General features: G+C 43.6%; 1 protein-coding gene across 1 annotated transcript in view; it reads left to right on the top strand.

Annotated features, from left to right (window-relative positions):
• ELL (elongation factor for RNA polymerase II) overlaps positions 1-19,573 on the top strand; it is a 53,300-nt gene extending 33,727 nt beyond the window's left edge. The window contains exons 5-12 of the mRNA XM_076359382.1: positions 1,112-1,365; positions 4,445-4,569; positions 7,982-8,075; positions 11,126-11,621; positions 14,682-14,748; positions 16,753-16,924; positions 17,849-17,893; positions 18,958-19,573. Coding sequence (XP_076215497.1) covers positions 1,112-1,365; positions 4,445-4,569; positions 7,982-8,075; positions 11,126-11,621; positions 14,682-14,748; positions 16,753-16,924; positions 17,849-17,893; positions 18,958-19,062 — 1,358 coding nt within the window. The 3' untranslated portion in view covers positions 19,063-19,573. The remainder of the gene's footprint in view (positions 1-1,111; positions 1,366-4,444; positions 4,570-7,981; positions 8,076-11,125; positions 11,622-14,681; positions 14,749-16,752; positions 16,925-17,848; positions 17,894-18,957) is intronic.
• The last annotated feature ends 853 nt before the right edge of the window (positions 19,574-20,426 follow it).

Raw genomic sequence — 20,426 nt, 5'->3', positions numbered from 1 at the left:
TCTTCAGATGGCTCAGTTGAAAACATTGCTTCCTAGCAGTGGAGAATTGCCATGCTGAAATAAACCTCCAAAATTCTTGCAGTAAATGCTGGATGTTGTTTGTCCTAGTGAAGGTCACTTTCTTGAACCGAAGTGATTATTGATTCCATCTTCATGTTTTAGACCTTGGAACCTACAGATTTGCTTTTTTGATTTGCTGATTTTGCCTTTGGTAGCAGGAACCTGGCTTTGTGACCTGTTTTGGTATTCAAAATAGTAAAATTCTTTGATTTGCGTTTTAGTAAGTGATGTGGGACTTGTGTGAGGGTTCTAGCTAAAGCTGTTTTTCAATAGGAATGGGAAGATGAATTCTTGTACAATGCTGTCAGAAACCAAGAACCACATTTGGGACGGAGTTGAGGAAGCTGCCTCTGAGGGCTCGAGATGAAGTTTTGAGACAGATTTATGTTCTCACATAAGCATAAATAACTGGAGGGTGAAGCAGTTATTACTACAATGTAGAAGGAGTTATTCTATTAGAATAGACAGCACACTAATGAATAGGCTAATGTATCGGTGTTAGACCCCATTCATGTGGCTGTGTTTGGCAGGGGGGGGAAGGGAGGTGGACCCAGCCCCATAAAGTTCCTATTGTTCTAAAAGCAGAAACATCTGCTGGAGTAGCGGTTTTGCTGAGATCAGCAGCAGGGAGCCGCTCGTTGACCAGTTCTGGTCTTTCCGCTCCATATTTCGACTCTTCTACATAATAATGCAGAATTTTCTTCTCTGGAGGGGAAAAAAATGGTTAGATCAACCATGGGGATACATGCACTTGGGATAAATGAAAAGCTGGCAAACAAAGAGAGCTTTATGTAAGCTTGTGGCCAATAATACTCAGGTTTCCAGAGCTTGGTGTTGCTGTTTACTTGTTACAAGCTTGTCATGAATCGTAAAACTCATGGGATACTTGTTCCAGCGGCATATCAGAACGGATGGGGTGTGCTGGTTGTGTTTGTCCTTCATTGTCATCTTCTGGCACTTCAGACGGTGTAATGAACTCCATATACATGTTGACAGACCACTGGCCTTTGCAAGGTGACTGCTGCAGTTCACTATTCTCATCTCATTTTAGGCAAAAAGGTTCAGGTGCGTAAACCTGCACCAGGAGCTTCCGATGCTGTTCCCTCCAGGAAGCGCCCAACGCCAGTCAACCTTGCCAGTGCAATAAAGAGAGGCAATAGTGCGATTTCTCAGAGACCCTTCAAAGATAGGGTTGTGCACTTACTGGCACTAAAGCCTTATAAGAAACCTGAACTTATTCTCAGATTGCAGAAGGATGGACTTTCTCAGCAGGACAAGGATTTGCTGGACAACCTTCTGCAACAGGTTTGTACTCTGATGAAGGCAACAATTTAGGTAAAGGGAAATGTCTTCTCAGAACGGTAGTACCTTCTGTATTAGCCTGAACGTAACCTGTGTATCTCAAAGCTGCAGCTGAATGTTTCTCTAAAGGCCGTGTCCGACAGAAGTTCGCAATTCACGTTACTATTTTGCTAGAGATAGCAGAAGCCTCTCGTGTGTACGCCTCGGTTTAGGTGTATGCAGCTAAGCTGTATGATTTCGGTTCACAGATCTGTCACCTAAGAGGAACACTTTCGGTTGGTCGTGGGGAGAATTATGTTACAGAGGATCTAAGAGCTGTTGGATTTGTTATAACCTATAAATCTATTCTATGTATTTTTATTAATGTGGATTTAAAGGAACATGTTCTGTATTGATACATGTAATATTTCCTATGCGGAGGAAAAAATACGTCCCTCTCCACTAAGCTTTACATCTTCTTTGTATTGTTCAGACCCATGCCTTTCCTGCTTTGAAATGCAGCTGGTTAGGTGTGAAGATCATGCAGCTTCTTGCAAAGCATATTATTTGTATGTCAAGTGTGAAAGCTGTCTCCAAGCTAAATCAGTTCTTAACACTTTGAGTCATGTTGAAGGTGCCATTTTAGGAAATGCAGTAAATACCTTTATTGCTCTCTCAGTACAAAACACATCATGGATATTTATTTAAATGCTGCAGCTGTCCCTCTTCTGTATTAGGTTGGTTTTTTTTTTTACTCCTTTCCATAGCTGAAAAGAATGAGACGGTGAGGAGTTAGTTTGCCCAAGGGCACAGGGCAGTTCATATTGAAAATGGAGTTATTGCTGGCACAACTTGCTCCTTCCCTAGATTTTAATCCTGTAGCCCTTAATTTTCCAGCAGTGCTAGAATTCTTTTGAGCACCCTTTTGAACGCTATAAATAGGTTTAATACTAGAAATACTGGTTTTGATAATCACCTTTTATTGATGCTCTCACAAACCCCTAGCAGGCAAGTGGCGTGTTCAGCAGCGTCCACAGTGTCAGCCTGGTTGGGCTGTAAATGTATTGCTCGTAAACTTAATCTCCTTTCAGCGCTACCAGGGCTCCCATCCACAAGCAGACACAGATAAGCTAAAAATTACAGGCTTCATTAAAGCTACATGTCTAAATACGTCTAGGTGTGGGTTTCATTGTACTCTTGCATCTCTCATAGGACTCTCTGTTCCTGCTGGCCTTTTTGCCTCATTTTGCAAGGTTTCTATTTTTGGGAGGCCTGGGGTGGAGCTTGCGGAGTCCCACACCAGCAAAACAAGGAGGTAGCAGCTCTCAGCCTCTGTGCAGAGAAAATCTGAGGAGTAGTTCTGCCTGGGCTACAAGCCTTGCCGAGCAGTGTGTCTCCCGCTGTAGAAAGAGGCAGTAACGGGAGAGATTCTCAGAGAGTTTTTGAAAAAGAACCTGGCTTTGCTTTTGTCTCTTGGGCATGTTTACTGGGATATCTAAATGTAAAACACAGCTCAAATTCTTCTTGTATTTTGGCTCAGGATTTTGGAAAGCTGACAGAACCGAAAGGAAAAACAAAAGTGTTCATCATGTAAACTGATAACTGTGACTTTTATTTTTTGCTTATCAGGAGAGCTTTGCTGTATTATTGCTTTTAAATTCATAGATTTTTAATATTAGGTCATAGTCTCCCTAAAGCAAAAGTAGAGGAATTAACAGCATCTTCAGTTAACTCAAGACTTTCTACTCCTTCACTTGCTTTTCTGAGGCTGTCTTACTGCTGCGTGGATAATAGAAGTTCATAAGCACAGCCGTCTCCTGAATGGAGCGAGCAATGGAGAACGCCAGTCCTTAAACAGATGCACAATATCTCCACTGACTGACTAAAACCGTCTTCCAGTTTCAAGTGTAATACAGTCGTCAAACTGAGCGGCTAAAGCAGCGTATTTGGGATGCAGTTGCTGGCTTTGCCAGTTGATCAGCCTGGCCGTGGGCATAGCATTTGGCATCTCTGCCTCCGTATCCCTTTTATAAAAGCAAATTTAAGGCTTTGTTTTCTTTCTAAACTTGCAGTGCTCTACAATCCACCAAAGAAGGGTTCAGCAAGATAGTACAGTATCTGTGAAAACTTAATTGGGGCTTTTTGGTTTGTACTAACATTGTATTTTTCAGATGTGTAACCAGCAGCAAGAAGTTAAATTTTTCAGTCAAGCTGTGGAAAGACTGATTAAAGCGGGAAAACTCTTAACAAGTTGTTTCCATTCTAATACAATTCTGCTGGTTCCAGCAGTGTTTCCTATCCATGTAGGCACCATGCGGAGTTTTGTGGGGACACTACACACGATAGGATTGGATAAAATGTCACAAACCTTCTCGTGCAAGTGTACTGAGCTAGCTGCAGCACGTGATTTAGGTGCAATGCTTTACTGTAAAACCCTGGGTTATAAGCTGGTAATCACAGGTTTTGTTCGTGCCCTGAAGTAGTCCTCGGAAAAGTTCTCCTCCATGAAATCCAGCAGGTGATCGTAATGCACTGAACTGCACGGTGTAATCTGCAAGCTCCCTAATGCATTGTATCTGCAAGGCATTCTCTTCACTGCTCCTTGAGAAAGAAGCTATCTGTCGCCTGTTTTACTGGCTTGTTAGTGAGAAATTATCTTCTGGCAATTGTTAACTAAGCTATCGCCGCAAGAGTTCCTCTAACAGCTGACGAACTGCACCATTTTAGCTATTGGACAAGTGTGATAAGTGAACTGCCTGTTCCCACTAGTGTTTATTTCCAGGTATTTCCATAAACTGCTGTTGTACTGTTCCAGACTATCCAAGCTGAATAATCTGCTTAGATATCACTTGTTTCCCGGTATATTGGATATGCTTTGGAAACTCATAATAAACTATTGCAAAGACAAGGCAAAAGGAAAGGCACAGTTTGATTAAATAATCTAAATAATTAGGAAATGAAGTATAAAGTCTCTGCTTGTTCTCTGACACTACTAACTGCTGCTAAGTCTGCTGAGATTTTTGCCTACATCTTAGATCTCTTTTGTTAGAACAAGTGAGAAAATTAAACCCTAACAGTTTTTTGCAAATTACTTTTGTTTCAGGTGGCAAATCTGAGTGCCAAGGACAGCACTTTCACACTGAAAGATTGTGTATACAAAGAAGTGCAGAAGGACTGGCCTGGCTACTCTGAAGGAGATCAGCAGTTGTTGAAGAGGATACTTGTTCGGTAATTATTCCATCTTCTCTGTAATATCATCTGGAGCTTGAAAATACTGGGCCAGGTCAGTTGCTATAAATCAGGGTAACTGAAGTCAGTAGAACGATGGTAAGTTGAGTGTTTGACTTATTTTAACCTGAAGTAAATCTGTTTATCATCCAGGCAGCTGTAGAAGTTGACTGAACTTGAATATCAAAGTGGAGGCACTCTTCATATCGTCCTAGGTTGCCATGAAATCGTTATGCTAAAAGCTACGGGGAAAAATCTGGATGGGGAACAAAAGCTGTTACAGTTAAAAGTTAATGGTGGTTTAACATCCTCGGAGACGAATGGATTAAGGCAAATGTGTCCAGCTCAACTCTCCATTGAAACTCTCCTTTCCTTTTTCCATATCTTCTTGTACACGGCTTCCTGTGCAGACTGCCGTGTTTGTTCAAGGCAGGGAGAGAGACGTTACCGTGCAGCCGCGTCCCCTCGCTGTCTTGCTCGGCCGCTTCTGTGTTCTGTTCCTGTGGGTGTCCCTATTCCTCTTGAGCTGTTTGCTTTGGAGACTTTGCCGCCTAATTTCTGTAGCGTTATTTGGCTGTTTGTTTACTTGGGTGTTTTTCTTGTGTTGCAAATTCTGTTAGTATCCCGGTCGCCCTTGCAAGATTAAGATTTGATCGAAGTAAGGGATGTGTGAAAAAGCACGAGGCAGTTCTGTAGAGATAAGTCCCCTAAAGCACGTGCTGGTTGTCCTGCTGCCCATACAGTGTAATCCCCACTGTCCAAGGGATACCTGTTCTCATGTTCCTACCTGAAAATAGCCCTTAACAGAGTTAGTTGAGACAATAGCTTTGTCTCATTGGTTGCTATGGATTTTTTTCCTCTGCAGATATTTTTCCTTAGGTAAAGCCTCCACGCTTGGAGGCTCTTGGCTGGCAGGCAGCAGGGAAAGAGAACGTATCTCTCGGGTTTCTAAAGGAGAATTCTGCTCAGAGTGTTGATATTTGCCCCTCTGGGTTTTCAGTGTGTTTGTACTGACTTGGTACAGATTTTGTAATGCAGATAGAGATTTTTGCTTGACTTGTTTTTGAGACTTAATCTTAACCAAAAATGCAATAAAATAAGTAGAGCATGCTCTGTTTGAACAGTTTCCATGATTTGAAAGCACAATTGGCTGGGAGATGAGACTTTGTTAAACCAACAGAAACTTGCACTTAAAGTGCTTTGGCATGCTAAAGAAAAATCAAACTCGTTTAAATGGCCTTGATGCTGAATTATAATTAAATGGAAAAATACAACTGCCATGCAATCTTTATGGCTTTCAAAAAAGTTAATTCCTCCCTGTAGAAAGCAATGTTTACTGCTTTTTCTAGAATTGTGGCATTCAGTTATGCAAAGGTCTAAAAATAGCCATTGGAAAGGATGTATTCAACTGTACAAACAAAGACCCGCTCAGCCAATGCAGGTAATGAGGCTACAGAATGGAAAAAACATGTAGGGTTGAAGACAGTAGAAAAACATTCACAAAAAGGGCACAGGCACCAGACGTAGGACTTTACGTAGCTGGCTGTGGTAGTCTGCGTGGTTGCCTAGATCCAGCCAATTGTTAAATGTCCTCTCGGTTTTCAGGTCCGGTTGCTACTCGATGGTTCATTGGCTGCAATAATTAGGACATCTGCAAATATTAAAACTATATCTTAACAGTGCCCCTGTTAGACTAACTCATTTTTTCTCATTGTCTGTGTTTTCCATCCTTCTTTCGCCATTGTAGTGAAATGTTTTTCCGTCGTTACAAGAGCCGCTGAATTGAAAGTAGTTGTCTTTCATTCACTTTTTTTTAAATCCATAATTAATGTGTTAGGAGATGTGACAAGGTTGCTCAGTCTAGTCAAACGGCATCCAAAAAGCCACTTTCACTGTGGTGTTTATGCAATATCACTGTTCCCCTTCCTGTTTTCACAGTCTCTGAGTACTTTTCTTGAGTTGATCCGTGGCTGTTGAGATTGTTCTAAATAAAATTAAACAAAGCAGCAACTGAAGCCAGAACGGCGGTGAAACTGCAGACGTCTAAATGTTGCTGCAATACGGCCGAAGGTTCAAGCTCAGGTTAAAAGAAAATCTTGTAAAAGTCATGGGCTCTATCTCTGAAATAATCTTCCCAATGTTTGAAAAATATGTGCGCGCTTTAAAGCTGATTATAGCCTCTTGTGGAAGAATTTAGATGTTGGTTATTTAGGCTGTACAGCTGGTGACAAAATGACTGCAGAACTAGTTTATTAAAACCTTTAACCCTGAATTTTTTTTCAGCTTGACAGCTGCAACTTGATGCAACAGTAGTTTTTCCTGGGTGATTAATATACGGGCAATCTGGCTGGTGTCAGAAGAGTAGGGCAAAGCTGGTGCGCTATGAAACTTTACTCCGAGATCTGGAGAGCCCCTTGGGTGGTGGGAAGTGGAGATACCCAGCGTGAATGTGAATTAACGCACTTACGTGATTAGAATGACTTGCATTGTACTTTTTTGCTACAAGAGGTTTCTCTTGTTTGTCGAATACCGCAGATACAGACCGGAGTAGCACAATTTTGCATGATGCAACTTAAAAGTGTTATTATGAAGCCCTGAATGTAAATCCTAGTGGACCAATAACACCGTAACAGTTCCTGTATAATCCTGCTTTTCCTGGACCCAGAGGGGCTTGCTTCTGAAAGAGGACTGCTGTTCCTGTAAAATCTTGCTTTAATGGTGCTAATGAGTGGGAGAACTTACTCCTCAACATCTGAACTTGAGTTTCAGCCCCTTTTCAGTGTGCTTGTTTTCTGAATTTTCTTGTGAAGTCAATTTTAACTGGGGGAGGCAAACTCAGCAGAAATGATTTTAAATAATGTCTTGCTTATTGAGCTGTATTTCAGTCAGTAGCAAGAATATATGTATCCTATACACTTTAAAGTTCAATGCCAGGTTTTACTAATCTGTATATGGATTATTTTTCTAAGGTTGTAATTCATTTGTTGTAGTACTTACGTCACCAGTTCAAGAGAAAAGAGGTAAAACTGTTGGAAAATAAGTTCCATCCTCAGTCGGGAATCCTCTTGTGTGTCTGATAGCTCAGCCTGCCTCCTCCCTCCCTGCCACAACACCGGCAGTGTCAGTCCAAGGTCTTACCTCCATTCACAGAGAATTACAGAAATCATGGGAAGGCAAGAAAGAGATAAGCAATTACCATATGTTGTTGACTGATATTTTCCTGTAGTAGTTTCTTCCTAGATTTTGTCTGAGATCGAAACTGTAAGTGCCTGAACGAGCTACTTTCATGGCATCTTCAAGCAGTCAGAATTGGAGCCCACAAAAAGGCTCTTTGCTCTGCAGGAAGATTTGAAATACCATCTGTTGGCTTGTCAAGCACGGGATTTGAACAGCCCTAAATTCTGTTTTTCAGGAAACTCTGTCAGCCGCAGAACAGTAGCGGTTTTCAAGGAGAATCGCCTTCCCTGAGTCCACCGAAAGACGTGAACTCCAGCTCTCCTCCTCAGGTAGGTGATCCCTCTCCAAGGGTGTTGGGTCTGATTAGCGCAGAGCCAGCAATCGGCTCCGTCTGCTCTTGATGGAGTTGGTGGCTGGACATAGGTCCAGGCTGAGCTGTTCAGCCTGTCTGCACACTGTAATCACCTGCTGCTGGAGGCTCTTAGGTCAATAGGTTGCTGGGTTTTTTTTTTCTATTTTATTAAGTTAGTCTAATTCTGGGTTTCCTCGGCATCTGTTTCTCCTCTGGATGTGGTTCAGTGATGGCCTATGGGGAGGATCTCTGACAGTGTGTCTTAGGTTTAGTTTTAAGGGCTAAATTTTTTTCACAGTGCCTACATCCCTCTTGGAGTTCCTGGGAGAATGAGCTTGTGTTTTACTCATTACTAATAATTGACTGGAACGAAGCAGTAATAAGTAGTTCCCAAACATGGTTGAGTTATTAAAAACCTTGACCTTTTGCAACCTAATTGCCGTGACAGATCAGGGGCAGGTTGGTCTGCTCTTTGATTTGTTGAGATGCCAGCGCATGGAGCTGTGAAAAGCACGTTCTAGCTGTTTTTCCATGATAATAAACTGCGAAGGAGCTGCACTTGCTTGTGTGTTAAGCAGAGTCTGTCCCCACTCCTCTTAATATCTCTTAGCACAGGCATTTCTTGCGAGCATTGTGAAATGCCAGCTTCCTTTCTCTGCTGTGGGTCAGCCCAGACAAGTTGAGTATTTATTCTCCTCCTGCCAGTGGAATGTGTAATGCCTACTTGTCTGGACAGACGCACTGAGGATTAGTGGCAAAGAATATTAGCAGGTAAAGAAATTATGTGCTTTCTGGCTGTGAGAGGGAGGCAGTTCTCTATTGAGAACAAGAACTGTGCAACTTGTTTGCCAGGTAACTAATTCCAAATCCTCTCCTGCTCTGCTGTGGGCATGTTCCTGGTGAATAAAGAATGATCCCCTTCGTTCGAGTTAGCTTGGAAAGACACAGTGCTGTTAAGAGGCTGGTCTTGTGTTTTTCTTAACCTGATTTTGAAAAAATGTAGGTTGAAAAATCACCTCGCTTCTGGCTGTATGTATTTTGAAAGATGCAAAGGTCTGTAGGGGATGTTTCTGGTCTCTTGAGATGACCCAGTTGAAACTTTGGGTGGTTGATTGGCTTGGATCTAGAAAAGGCTAGTGAAACAGGGGCAATGCAACATGGAATATAAATGTTTCCAGCAGTGCTTCTAACATGGCTTGTGTCAGACAGCAAACCGCAGACTGCTTTTTCTTGTAAGCAGTCATTTTTTTTGATGCTCTATAGCTGTAGTTTCTATTTAGAGAAGGGATGCCTGCTAATGGTTGCAGTCCCAGCAGGGGACTGGGATTTGGTAGTCTGGAATGCAAAATATTTTGGGAAAGTTCAGTGGTGGAATGAAGGCGAAGAAGAAGATTGGTCTGGTAATTCTAAGGAAGCATGGCAGAGCAGGTATCGCACGCATGTACCACCTCACAACCAAAGAGGTAAAGCTGGTGAAGCTGGTATTTGTTGGCTTTAGAGAAAGGATAGTAAAAGATGGCAGTTCGTAGATCTGAAACCTGTAGCCAAAGCGAATGGCCCCTCCTTTTGGGAGATGGACACTGCTTGTGTTATGCTGGGAAGGCAGTCAGTGATGTTGCAAAGCTGGTTTGACGTGCTGTCCTTGCCCCTTGAGCTCTGTGGCAGTAGGAGCAGCTCCTCTTCGTAATTACCTTGACAGGTGGAAAGGGTTCCTGCCACTGAGCAGTGTCCTTGAGACCCCTGGAGTTAGCAAAGAGAAATAATAACTGGGGGGGGGGAGGAGTGAATTGATGGCTCCCTGACAAAGCAGCCGTGCATCCAACTGCACTTCTGGGATGGAACAAAATTTCCATTTGCAAACATATCGCAGTCCTGCCTGAGACACAAAGAAAACAATCAAATATCCAAAAGAAATAACCAGAACTATCGCTTGTTTTCCTCTGGGCACTAAATAAGCTTTCCTCAGAGTTTCTGCAGCCCTGTGCTGCCAGGCAGGCACACACTGCTGCACTGATGGCTGTCCAAGGTAATTTTGGCTGGCTCAGGCTGGACTGAGCCCGACAGCCGAAGTTCTGGCTCTGCCTTGAGCTCTTCTTTCTGCTGACTGATGGATGGGTTCTTCCACGGTGCAGCTTCCCCAGTCTGTAGGCAACTGCTTACTAGGAGGTACGGGCACACAGAGCTTCTCCAAGCCCTGCCTGTGACTGTCCAGGTAGGGCTGGTGGGGACAGTTGGGAACCACCTCTCTCTCTCTCCCTCTCTCTCCCCCCATTTCCACGGGTCGTGTTGGCCTGTGTGACGTGGCTTTTAAAACTGCTACAAATGTCCTCTTTTGCATTAAATTCTGAGAACTTAACAGTTGGCACTTTTCTAACCTCTTCTGGGAAATGCCTCTTTCTTGAGAAGAGGAAGGAGTGGTATTGCAAGGGTGAAGTTGTTCCCCACAGAGTTGGTAAAATCAGTTGGGAATAAAATGCAGAACTTGTGAATCCCTCCCTGCTCCAGAGGTCTGAGCACATCTTTTCTTCGCAGGGGCTTTGAGGTGCTCTAAATGTCACGCCACGACCAGAAGGACAGATGTTTTTATGGTTGTTTCTGTTCTCTGCTAAGGGGCTGGGACAGGGGGAGAGTGAAGGACAGGGTTTTACTTCTAAAGGGCTAGATTTGAAGTAAGATGCCACGAGAGCAGGCTGGGTTGCATGGCCTGTGTATGAATAGTGCAGGAGATCAATAATTGCTGATGGGATGGCAGGTTTCTGTAAGAGCTGCGGGCTCCAGAGCGGCTGTCGGGACTGTCAGGAAGCAGCTTGGGATGGATCAGCTTCTGTAGGACCTGGCGGTCCTGGAGCCTGTGCCCAGGACCAGCCTCTGAGCTGGGACACTTGCTGGCAGCTCTCATTGATAGCAGAGCTCTTTTTCTGGGGATACTCCCCTGTTCTCTGGTACTGCACCACCACCTAGTGGTAACAGCATCCAAAATTCTGGCCTCAAGACTTCAAGATTTTATTTTTTTTTTTTCCTCCCCAGAAACGATCCCAGCCTCTGGAGTTTATCGATCCCCTGGCCAACAAAAAGCCCAGGATCTCGCATTTGGCTCACAGAACTCAGCCCACTTTCAACGGGAAACTGAATTCCTCCAACGGGAAGGACGCCCCTGCCCCTGCCCTGCCGCCGGCTCTCCCGGAGTCAGTGAGCTCCAGCTCCAGCCTCCCGGTGCTGGAGCTGCCGAGGCCTCACGATCCCCTTTCAGATGTCAGCAATGACCTGACTCACAACGGCAGAGACTGTGAGAACCCAGAGACGGCTGACAGACTGACTCATCCTTTGTCAACAGACTGTCCCCAAACGAGCAAGCACAATTGCAGCTCGTATGTAAAAACCAAGAAAAAATCCAAAAAGCACAAAGACAAGGAAAAGGAGAGAAAGGAGAAGAAAAATGAAGAGAAATGCAAAGAGGAGAAGCAGGACTGTGAAGTAATAAAAAACGCTGACTTAGTTAGTGTTCCCCAGGAACAGGTCACAGGTATGTACGGTCCGAGAGGTCCTCCTGTACGGCTTGTGCTAAGGCAATATTGGTATCGGCTGTGTATGATTTCTGCTCTAAACCTGTTTGAGGAACGAGGTTGCGTGTCCACTTGCAGAGACTGTGTGGGTAACAAAATAATATCGCTCTCCCTACCTACAAATCAACAAATGCGCTTCCTCTCAAAAGAGGATATCAGGTTTTTCCTGTTTAACCTTTCGTGCTGTTTGGAACTACCTCAGACCGTGTCATGTTTCTCCTTGTTAAATTAAAAGCCATATTAATATATGGGGATGAAAGGCAGACATCAAGATCTGTTGGAAAAAGCAGTGCTGCTTGATTACTTACAGCTCTTCTGCTTGTGTTTGGTATTGTGATGACTGTTGTATTGATTTTTAACTCGGTAATGAAAAGTTAGTCACAAAAGCTTTTAATATTGGATACAAAACAAATGATAGATAGGTCTTGTGATAAATGCTGTTAGAGCAGTATACAACCAGCACTTTCAGGCTGAAAGAGCTTCCCTGTTGTATCCCACTATTACTCTGAATTTGTTTTTTCGGGGACTAACGCAACCATGAATCTGTTACCCCTTGAGATGCAATGTTTTCCCTCAAACCAGTATATTTCTAAGTCGGTTCTACATACTCTTAGAAGTTAGAGCAGAGAATATATGTTGGCTAATCCGATCCGTTCCCTTGCCAGTGCCTGCAGCGTTCCTGTTTTCTGCTGTTTTGTTAGGCTTTCTTACAACTCCCCGGAGCCGTGGGACTTCAGCCTGCAGCCTCTAGGAATATCGCCGTCCTGATCTGCTGTTAAATTTCTTTTGGGATCCATCTTGTTTTCCTTTGCCCTGTTACTGCTTTCTGACACTTAAGTTCCTCTTCATGCTTGGTGCACAAAAATCATCCGGTTTTGGCTCAAAAGGGACAGTAACTCAGAAAACTAATTTGTTGAATTCCTGGAAAGGGAGAGCTTCATAGGGCGTTGGGGTTAATACGATATTAGCTCTCACCTTCCCCACAGTCTTTGTAGCACCTACAAAATGCATTTTGATTGCTCACCGGTGATTTTTAATGACAGTCCATAGTCCTGATCATTGTGTGGCACTGCAGAACCACGCTCTTCAGATACTTCTTCTACTTTGATCTTAACTTTTGTGTCAATCCTAGGTTTTTCTGTGAATGTTGCTTTTCTTCCCCGTGTACCTTGTGTCTTGAATGGTAGTGGATAGATACACACATTCTCTCTCTAGATGTATATTTTTGTCAGTGTTTCTTATAAATACCAAAATACCCTGAATTCTTTCTTCATGAAGTTGCTGACCCTTTATCACCTTTTCTGCTTTGCTTTAAAAAGAGTTTAACGACCGGCTCTTTGTTAATTAGTAGGAGTCGGGTTTTGTTCCTGCTGCACCGCTGATGTATGCGAGGTAACGAATCCGAGCTGGGCTTGGGAGTAATCATAAACAGGATGTGGTCAAGTGGCTGCTTGGATTTCATACAGCCAGCTCGCATCTGAATTGGGATCTTTTCCTTCTGTGCCTTACTTCATGCGGATAGCATGGGCCTAATCCTGCTCCTTTTGTCTGCAGCAAATGGCTGGCAGCCTTCCCTACGTCCCCCTTGGGCCAGGGGCTGCAGGGAAGCAGAGTTTCTCCTGGGAGGTTTGTTCAAGAGGCGGTGGAGGGGACCTTTGGGGTCCTTTCAGCAGACAGTAGGTGGCACTCATAGGCAAAATAAACCTTCTTTCCTCCCTTTCTCCACGATCTTCCTTACCCACGTTCTGCATCTTTCATCTTTCACGCTGGTGGTCAGGTAAGGACGAAAACAGAATTGTCTGCAAACGTCTGCAGTAGGAATTTGAGACTGGGGTGTTTATAATAACACTGTTTTTTCTGCCGTTCTTCCATTCTGCCCAGGAAAGCCTTTCTGTGGAAATTCAGAGAAAAAATCGATTTTTAAAAAGATATAATTAGGTTATTGTTCTTACGTGCCTGTGTTTATTACTTGAGCATTACATGCTCCCTACAGTTTATCTGGGATAATAACCATAAAGAAATGTAGGTGAATGTAGGGATGGGTGAGGCTTGCAGCTCACACGTGCTTTTCCTGTGCATCTGCGGAAATTGTGCAATCAAGGTACTGCTTGCTCCAAGTAACAGACTTGGAAAGAAGAGGAAGGAAGAAATACACTTTTGCAAAGCGGTTGAGTGAAATCCTTTGCAGCCTTCTCCGCTTGCCTCTTATTTTGCTGACTTCTCATGGATGCAGTTGACTTTCTGATTAGGACTTTCAGTATAATACACAGTTTATGAGAAATATGCCTTTTGAAACCTGTATCCAACCGCTTTCTTCCTCCAGACTAATAAAACAGTGTTTGGTTTACATTGAGGATGGGGTCTGGTTTAGGCTCGCATTCAGAATCCCGTTCCTCCTGAGGTCTTTGGTCCCTTCACTTAAACTCTTAAACATTCTCAGCTGAGCCTTGCTTGATTCATGTTTCTTCAGCGTCATAGAGCAGAGAGCGCTTCGATTTGTCTACAGGGCAGTAGGGCTATGTGAGGAAAAAGCTGTGTGCCTTATAAACCTCTCTGCTGTACCCTGTAGGAGTCTGCAGTATTAAGAGTAGGAATCTGAACTTGGGAGTATTAATAGTAGGAATCTGTATAGTGTAGAATCAGGAGAAAAGAATGTGCACTTTGCTCAGGTCTCTATTCTGCTCGTCTGGACTCATAAATTTGTTTTGCACTTTAGCAGTGGTGATATCAGTGTTATCCCACCCTGCAGGCAGTGTTTATAAACCAATTAAATTAAGGTTTTTTGCTACTCAGTGCACTGGCTAATGTTGACATTGTTTTGCTGACAGACAAATACTAGAGAAGCCTTGAAGTTTCAACCACCTTATTGTGGATCTTCTATCTTTGTCAGTTCAAAGCAAAACAGAAATCCTTTAGAATTCGATAAACTGTATGTTGCAGATAAGTTCATGAATTTGAAGTTTAATTGCATAGAGCTTTAAAGTTTAAGAATGTCTATAAACAAGTCTTTATTTTTTCAGGTTTAAATGGAACATGCAATAATTCTAGTGTACCAACATCAACTTCAGAAATGCCAGATTATTTATTGTAAGTATATTTATCAGTTGCTTCATCACTTTGGGATCATGTTGCAAGCTAAAAATCACAATGCACTGGGGATTTTTGTTGGACTTTATTGTTACTTGATAGAACTTTGTAAGGTGGGTTTAAAAAGAAGGAGTAAATCCAACTTTGCAGATAGTTCCTGAGACTAAACTTGATATCAGATCTGTTCTTGACCTCCTCGTGGAGTTCAAGGTTATCTTCCTATAAACCAGTTGTTAAAGTACTTCAAGAAACATTGCATACCTTGAAAGGGTTTGAAAGGATTAAACATCTCCATGTTACAGCTGGAAACTTTGAGAGGAACTGATCTGCTTTAATGTTGTGGAAGACAGGGCAAGAAAGGATTTTGAGAGGTTAGCTAATTCTTCCCCTGTTCAGAGCCAAGATCATCTACATAAACCAGTGAAATACTCTTCATGAGGAGGTTATAACCCATGGGTTAGGACGCAAGCTGTTTCACCTCTTGACTTTTTAATCAGATCCCCTTCAGGTTAATTAAACAATATACTTGTCTGCTGAAGCACAAAAATCCCTGTGCATAAAGCCAAAAATCTGCATAAAACCAAACCTGTTATAAACAAAGCTCTGTGATAGCGAAGAAGCGTAGCTGTGGGTGATAGTCCCTGTGCACGTCTCAGCCGGGATTTTTGATGCCGTCAGATCTGGTTTGGCTGTGCTGTGATCGCTGGGAGGGAAGAGATGGAGGAGGAGGCATCCACTCTTGGCTCTGCAGGAGCAGTCACTGGAGTCGACTAGGGGATATATAGGCTTCTTGCATGGTTACAAAACTGTGGTTTGCTGGGCTGTATGAACCATACAAACCGCTTCGAGTTGGCGCTTCTAGTACCGTTCAGAAGAATGCGGATGGCTGGGGTTTTTTTCCTGCGACAGATGTTGCTGATCCCTCCTATAGAGGGATATTGCAGCTCCTCGGTCCATCTCCAAAGAAATCCTGTAAGGTTTATGAACTCCTGTAAGGTCTGTTGTCTCGCCTTGTGGCATGATCTGACTGTTTTGATGGTCAGCTCTTTAAATTATAAGAGCTGTCACTGCTGTTTTGATCACGGAGGGATATGTTTCATACCGGTGAGGACAGCTTCCTTATCTCATAGTAGCATATCCTGTGTAGACGCTTATTTATACCAACCCCTAGCAAGGAGTCAGTTCTTGAAGGCTAGAGTGCATTTAGGTTAACAGAGTGGAAGTTTTCCCTTAATTTGATACCTAAGTTAGCTTATACATGTTCATGCACCGAGCTGGCACTGCCGCAGACAGAGTAAGGTGGCAAATTAGAGTCATCACCTACAAGGAGATGAGTTTTACCATCAGAGAGGACTGGCTGCTGGGCTTTCTGCAAAATGTCAGGATTAATGGCTTTTTGTTGAGCTGAATGACTTTCAAAGCGCCCCAAAGGTGTGTCTGTTACACATGAGCTCTCGTGTTCAGTTCACATTGGGTATCTTCAGAAGGTAGTGGAGATATATTCAGGCTATTCAACATGGTTTCTTGTTGTGCGCTTGCCACATCGTCATACTGTGAGCATTTTGCAACGATAGCTGAATGCTTTTTGTGTTTCTTTAAAGACTCTTAACACTGGAAGCATCGTATTCCTGCTGTTCCAAGGTCTGGCACAGATGCAGAACTCCATGTTCTGTGGGACAGCAGGAGTTAGAAAAGCTGTAGCAGTGCTATCTGAATGTCCTCCTACACCCTCAGCTGCTCCCAGGCTTTGCTGTACCTGCATATTCCACCCTATCTGGCATAGATAGAAGATTTTGGGAGCAAACACTGTCTTGTTTTACGCACAGGTCAAGGCAATAATCCTGACAGTTACCTCCATGCTACTGTAATGCAAATCGTAAGAGACTATTTGTTTTCAAATGCAGTCACCTGGTAGACTTGTCATCCTGGTTTTGGCATTGCAGTATTCGTGCTGTCTGGAGAGAAGACTTACTAAACCAATTAACTAAATTATTCTCCCTCCAGAAAATACGCAGCCATTTCCTCTTCGGAGCAGCGTCAGAGTTACAAAAATGACTTCAATGCAGAATACAACGAGTACAGAGACTTGCACGCTCGGATAGAGAGGATAACTCGACGGTTTACGCAGTTAGATGCCAAGCTGAAGCAACTTTTGCAGGGCTCTGAAGAATATAAGGTAGAAACAGAAATATATCTTTCAAAAGCTATTTCTGCAAGTGGCAATGCTACAGCTCGTTTTAGTCGCTCTGTATGCGGGGCTGTTTGGGACGGGTTGGTGTCTAAAACGTACTGCCCAGAGCCCCGAACTGGTGGGTGCAGAACGTGCACACAGCTGACAGCTCTGTAGACTGTTCTTAAAACAGCTCTGTGTTCTTTCGTTTTCAAGCTGGAGCGAGCACACATCATGGTACTTGTTGACAAGGAAAGGCCTCAGTGAGACAATTGGCGTCTTTAGCCAAAAGCTGCTGGAAGCTATTAGTGTATCCCAGCCAGAAAACTCATATTCGCACATATGGTAGTGTATCGAGGCTGGAAGGGGAGTTGGTACGGGGTCATCTGTTTCTCTGGAATCTCTGATCTTAATAATGTAGCATTATTCGACTTGTCAGACTGATTTTAAAAGAGCTTTAACTATTCGTTATCTTGAGAAAGTAAGTCTCATTGAGTATAATAAACAGATTTTTACAGAGCACCTATTGTACTAAGCACTGTTTCCTCCCTCAAACATCCTTCCCCTCTCTTTGAGAAATTCAGTGATTCCTCACTGAATTATTTTTATATCTCGGGGAAAAGTCAGTCTGAGCTGTGGAGGAAATGTCAATTGTCCTGCCAACCCAAGTGCCTGTTACAGGTGGTTCTCATGGCTGGGGCACGGGGCCTGATCCTTCCAGTGCTTCTGGTGTCAGCGCCGATATAGTCACGGAGTCAGTGAGGCTGGTTGTAGCCACTGGATCTCACGGGGAAAGTCATGGAGGGAGTAGATTTTGTCAGTATTTGGAGGAAATGCGTACACTGAGCCATCAGTAAATGCTTGCCTACTGCAGTAGGTTGCAGGACTGTTGGCTCTTTTGAAAATAATAAGCTGTCTTTTCCTTTTTAGACCATCCATGATCAAATTTTACAGGAATATCGGAAAATTAAAAAGGTAAGTAAAAATAGCTGGCCACAGAAAAGGCTTTTGGGTGGTGCCCCTAGTGACTGAGAGAGATGGGTACTTGCCAAGTGAAAAACCCAGTCTCTGAAGCTTTCTAGCAGATCTTTGTTCAGCTCGAGATCACTTTGTCCAATAAGTGATCCCTTCCTGGATCAGAAAGGGTTTGTGGGCAGTTGAGACTGCTCCTTGGATCCTGGGGAGCATTCAGCTGTGTTAGTGGCATGCTAGCACAAGAACGAAACGTGTTTAAATTAGTGCCTTTATCCCGTCAAGTGAAAGAACAGTTTGTATTCCAGATGCACAGGCTGAGTGATAACAGGATCCTCCAGGTCTTGGGGTCTGCTGGTGTATGGGGTACGACTTGAGCGCAGCCTCTAGTATGAATCACTTGGGTACATAGTCCCCCGCGGGGCTCAGCATGGCTTTTTGGCGTGTGGGGCACGGAGAATACTTTACATCTCTGTATGTGTACGTAAAGCGACAGTTGTTGACTGGGGGATTTACGATTTAGCTGGATGAGGTAGAAATGCCAAGGCTGGCTGGGGCATCCATACACCAGGGGTGGGGTTTGGTAGTGTTTTGGGGGTTTTTTTTTAAATCTATGAATATGGCCCTGAGCTCTGCTCTCCCTGAGGGATTTAGGAGCTTTTTGAAGAGATTCCCTGTGTGTTGCAAGTTCATCTTTGTTTTAAAGCTCCCAGACTTGCACAATTCAGTGCTAACATGGGGCAAAGGGCAGGCGGTGCTTGCTGGAAGCTAAGGTGTGTGGCCCAGCTGCTCTGAGTTAGGCTGGGCCTCGCTCAAGGTGAACTCGTTTCCCTGTGATGAGGCTCCTGGAGCTGGGTATCGACGAAAAGGGATTTTGTTCTTTGCCTTGTTTGAACAGCGTAGGTCCATTTTAAATGGGTATCTACTCCTCCAGCTAGAAAAGCTTCATTCCTTGGTCGTATGTTTATGCTCTTGAGGTCCGAGAGAACCTCGTCTGGGTTCAGCGTAGGTGTCACCGAGTTCTGAAGAATTGCCTTCCGTCACTGCATTTTCGTTTTTCTTTACAGACTAACCCCAATTACAGCCAAGAGAAGAACCGCTGCGAATACCTCCACAACAAACTGGCTCATATTAAAAAACTGATAGCAGAGTATGACCAACAGCAGTTTTAGCTGGCGCTAATCTGGACTGGGTAGGGCAAAAAAAGTCACCTGGACGTTACGTTCCCTTTTATACAACTAGATTCCTTTCAGAGACGAGCATTAATTCCTCGTGGTTGAAGAACTTGGGGATTCCTTACGATGCTGAATCTGTCATGTCCGCGTCTGAGCCGGGTCGCAAGCCCAGCGCCCGGCACGGTCCTCTCGAGTTTTAGCCTCTCTGAATGTCGGAATGTAACAAATGAAAAAATCTGCTTATTTGAAGCCAGCGTTTGACACTTAAGGGAAAACTTGCCTAAAGTGAACGAAGCTCCCAAAGGTTAAGAATCAGTAGTTTTCATGGATTAAAGTTTGGCATGAAGTGTAATTACCCCTGGCCCAGGTCCACTGGGTTACAAATTGTCCTTCAAATGGTGAGGAACTGGAATGCTGCTAGGTTACCTCCTTCTCTGGCACCTGCGACTGTTCATATGCAAGCTGTCTGCTCTACATGGCACCGCGTTAAATACACCAAGTACCCAGAGCTCTCGTTGTTTGTTCCTGCTTTTGTCATCTCCGGTGTGTGCTCTCTTGAGGTGGTTGTGTCAGTAGGAGGGGATCAGCCCGGGGATCTGCACTGAGTGCCTTGTGCAGTGCAGAAGTGGATCCTTCATGTAAAAAAAAAAAAAACACCAAACCAAAACAAAAAAACAACAAAACAAAAAAAAACACAAAAAAACCCATCAAAACAAAAAAAAAACCCACAAAACCATTTTTTTTATCCGCTTGTGCGTTTGGAAGCAGCGGGTGTAAACGTTTTGCAGTGGCCTCTCCAGCATGCGGGGTCCAGTCTGCCTGCATTAACCTTCACGTACCAATGCTGGGAAGATTGAGACCTGTCTGTCTTTGACTTTTATAATTTTATACCAAGGCAGCCAATTTTATTAATTGCTAATGAGACTATGGTCTATTTTTGTATAAAAAAAAAAAAAAAGCATCTTTTTCTAAAACTGTGCCTCCCTTTTCCTTTTAGGCCAAGTGTTTCAGAACCTTTCCTGTCTTATAACAGCAGTATTACTAAAGCTTATCGGATAGTTACCCAGAGGAGTTATTTTATTACCTGTACTGACCCATAAGAGGGGGGGTGGGGGCGGGGGATGCGATGCTTTCTTCTTCTTCTTCTTCTTCTTCTTCTTCTGTTTTTTGTGTCTTTCCAAAGAAGCAGCAGCAGAAAATCATTCTCAGAACAGGCGCCCGAGCGTGAGAGAAGTAAGGTAGTGTTTTCCCATGCGGGTCACTTCCACCGTTGTGCTTTATCTAGCCAGCTTCTCCGTGCAGTCTTTCTTCTGGGGTTTTTGTTTGGGGGTTTGTTTTTTTTTTTTTTGGACTTGAAGGGA

This window comes from Aptenodytes patagonicus, chromosome 25 (genome assembly GCF_965638725.1).
Source record: "Aptenodytes patagonicus chromosome 25, bAptPat1.pri.cur, whole genome shotgun sequence".
NCBI classification, from domain to species: Eukaryota; Metazoa; Chordata; class Aves; order Sphenisciformes; family Spheniscidae; genus Aptenodytes; species Aptenodytes patagonicus.
Note: the sequence above shows the minus strand (reverse complement) of the source record. Positions and strands in the feature narration are given on the sequence as shown.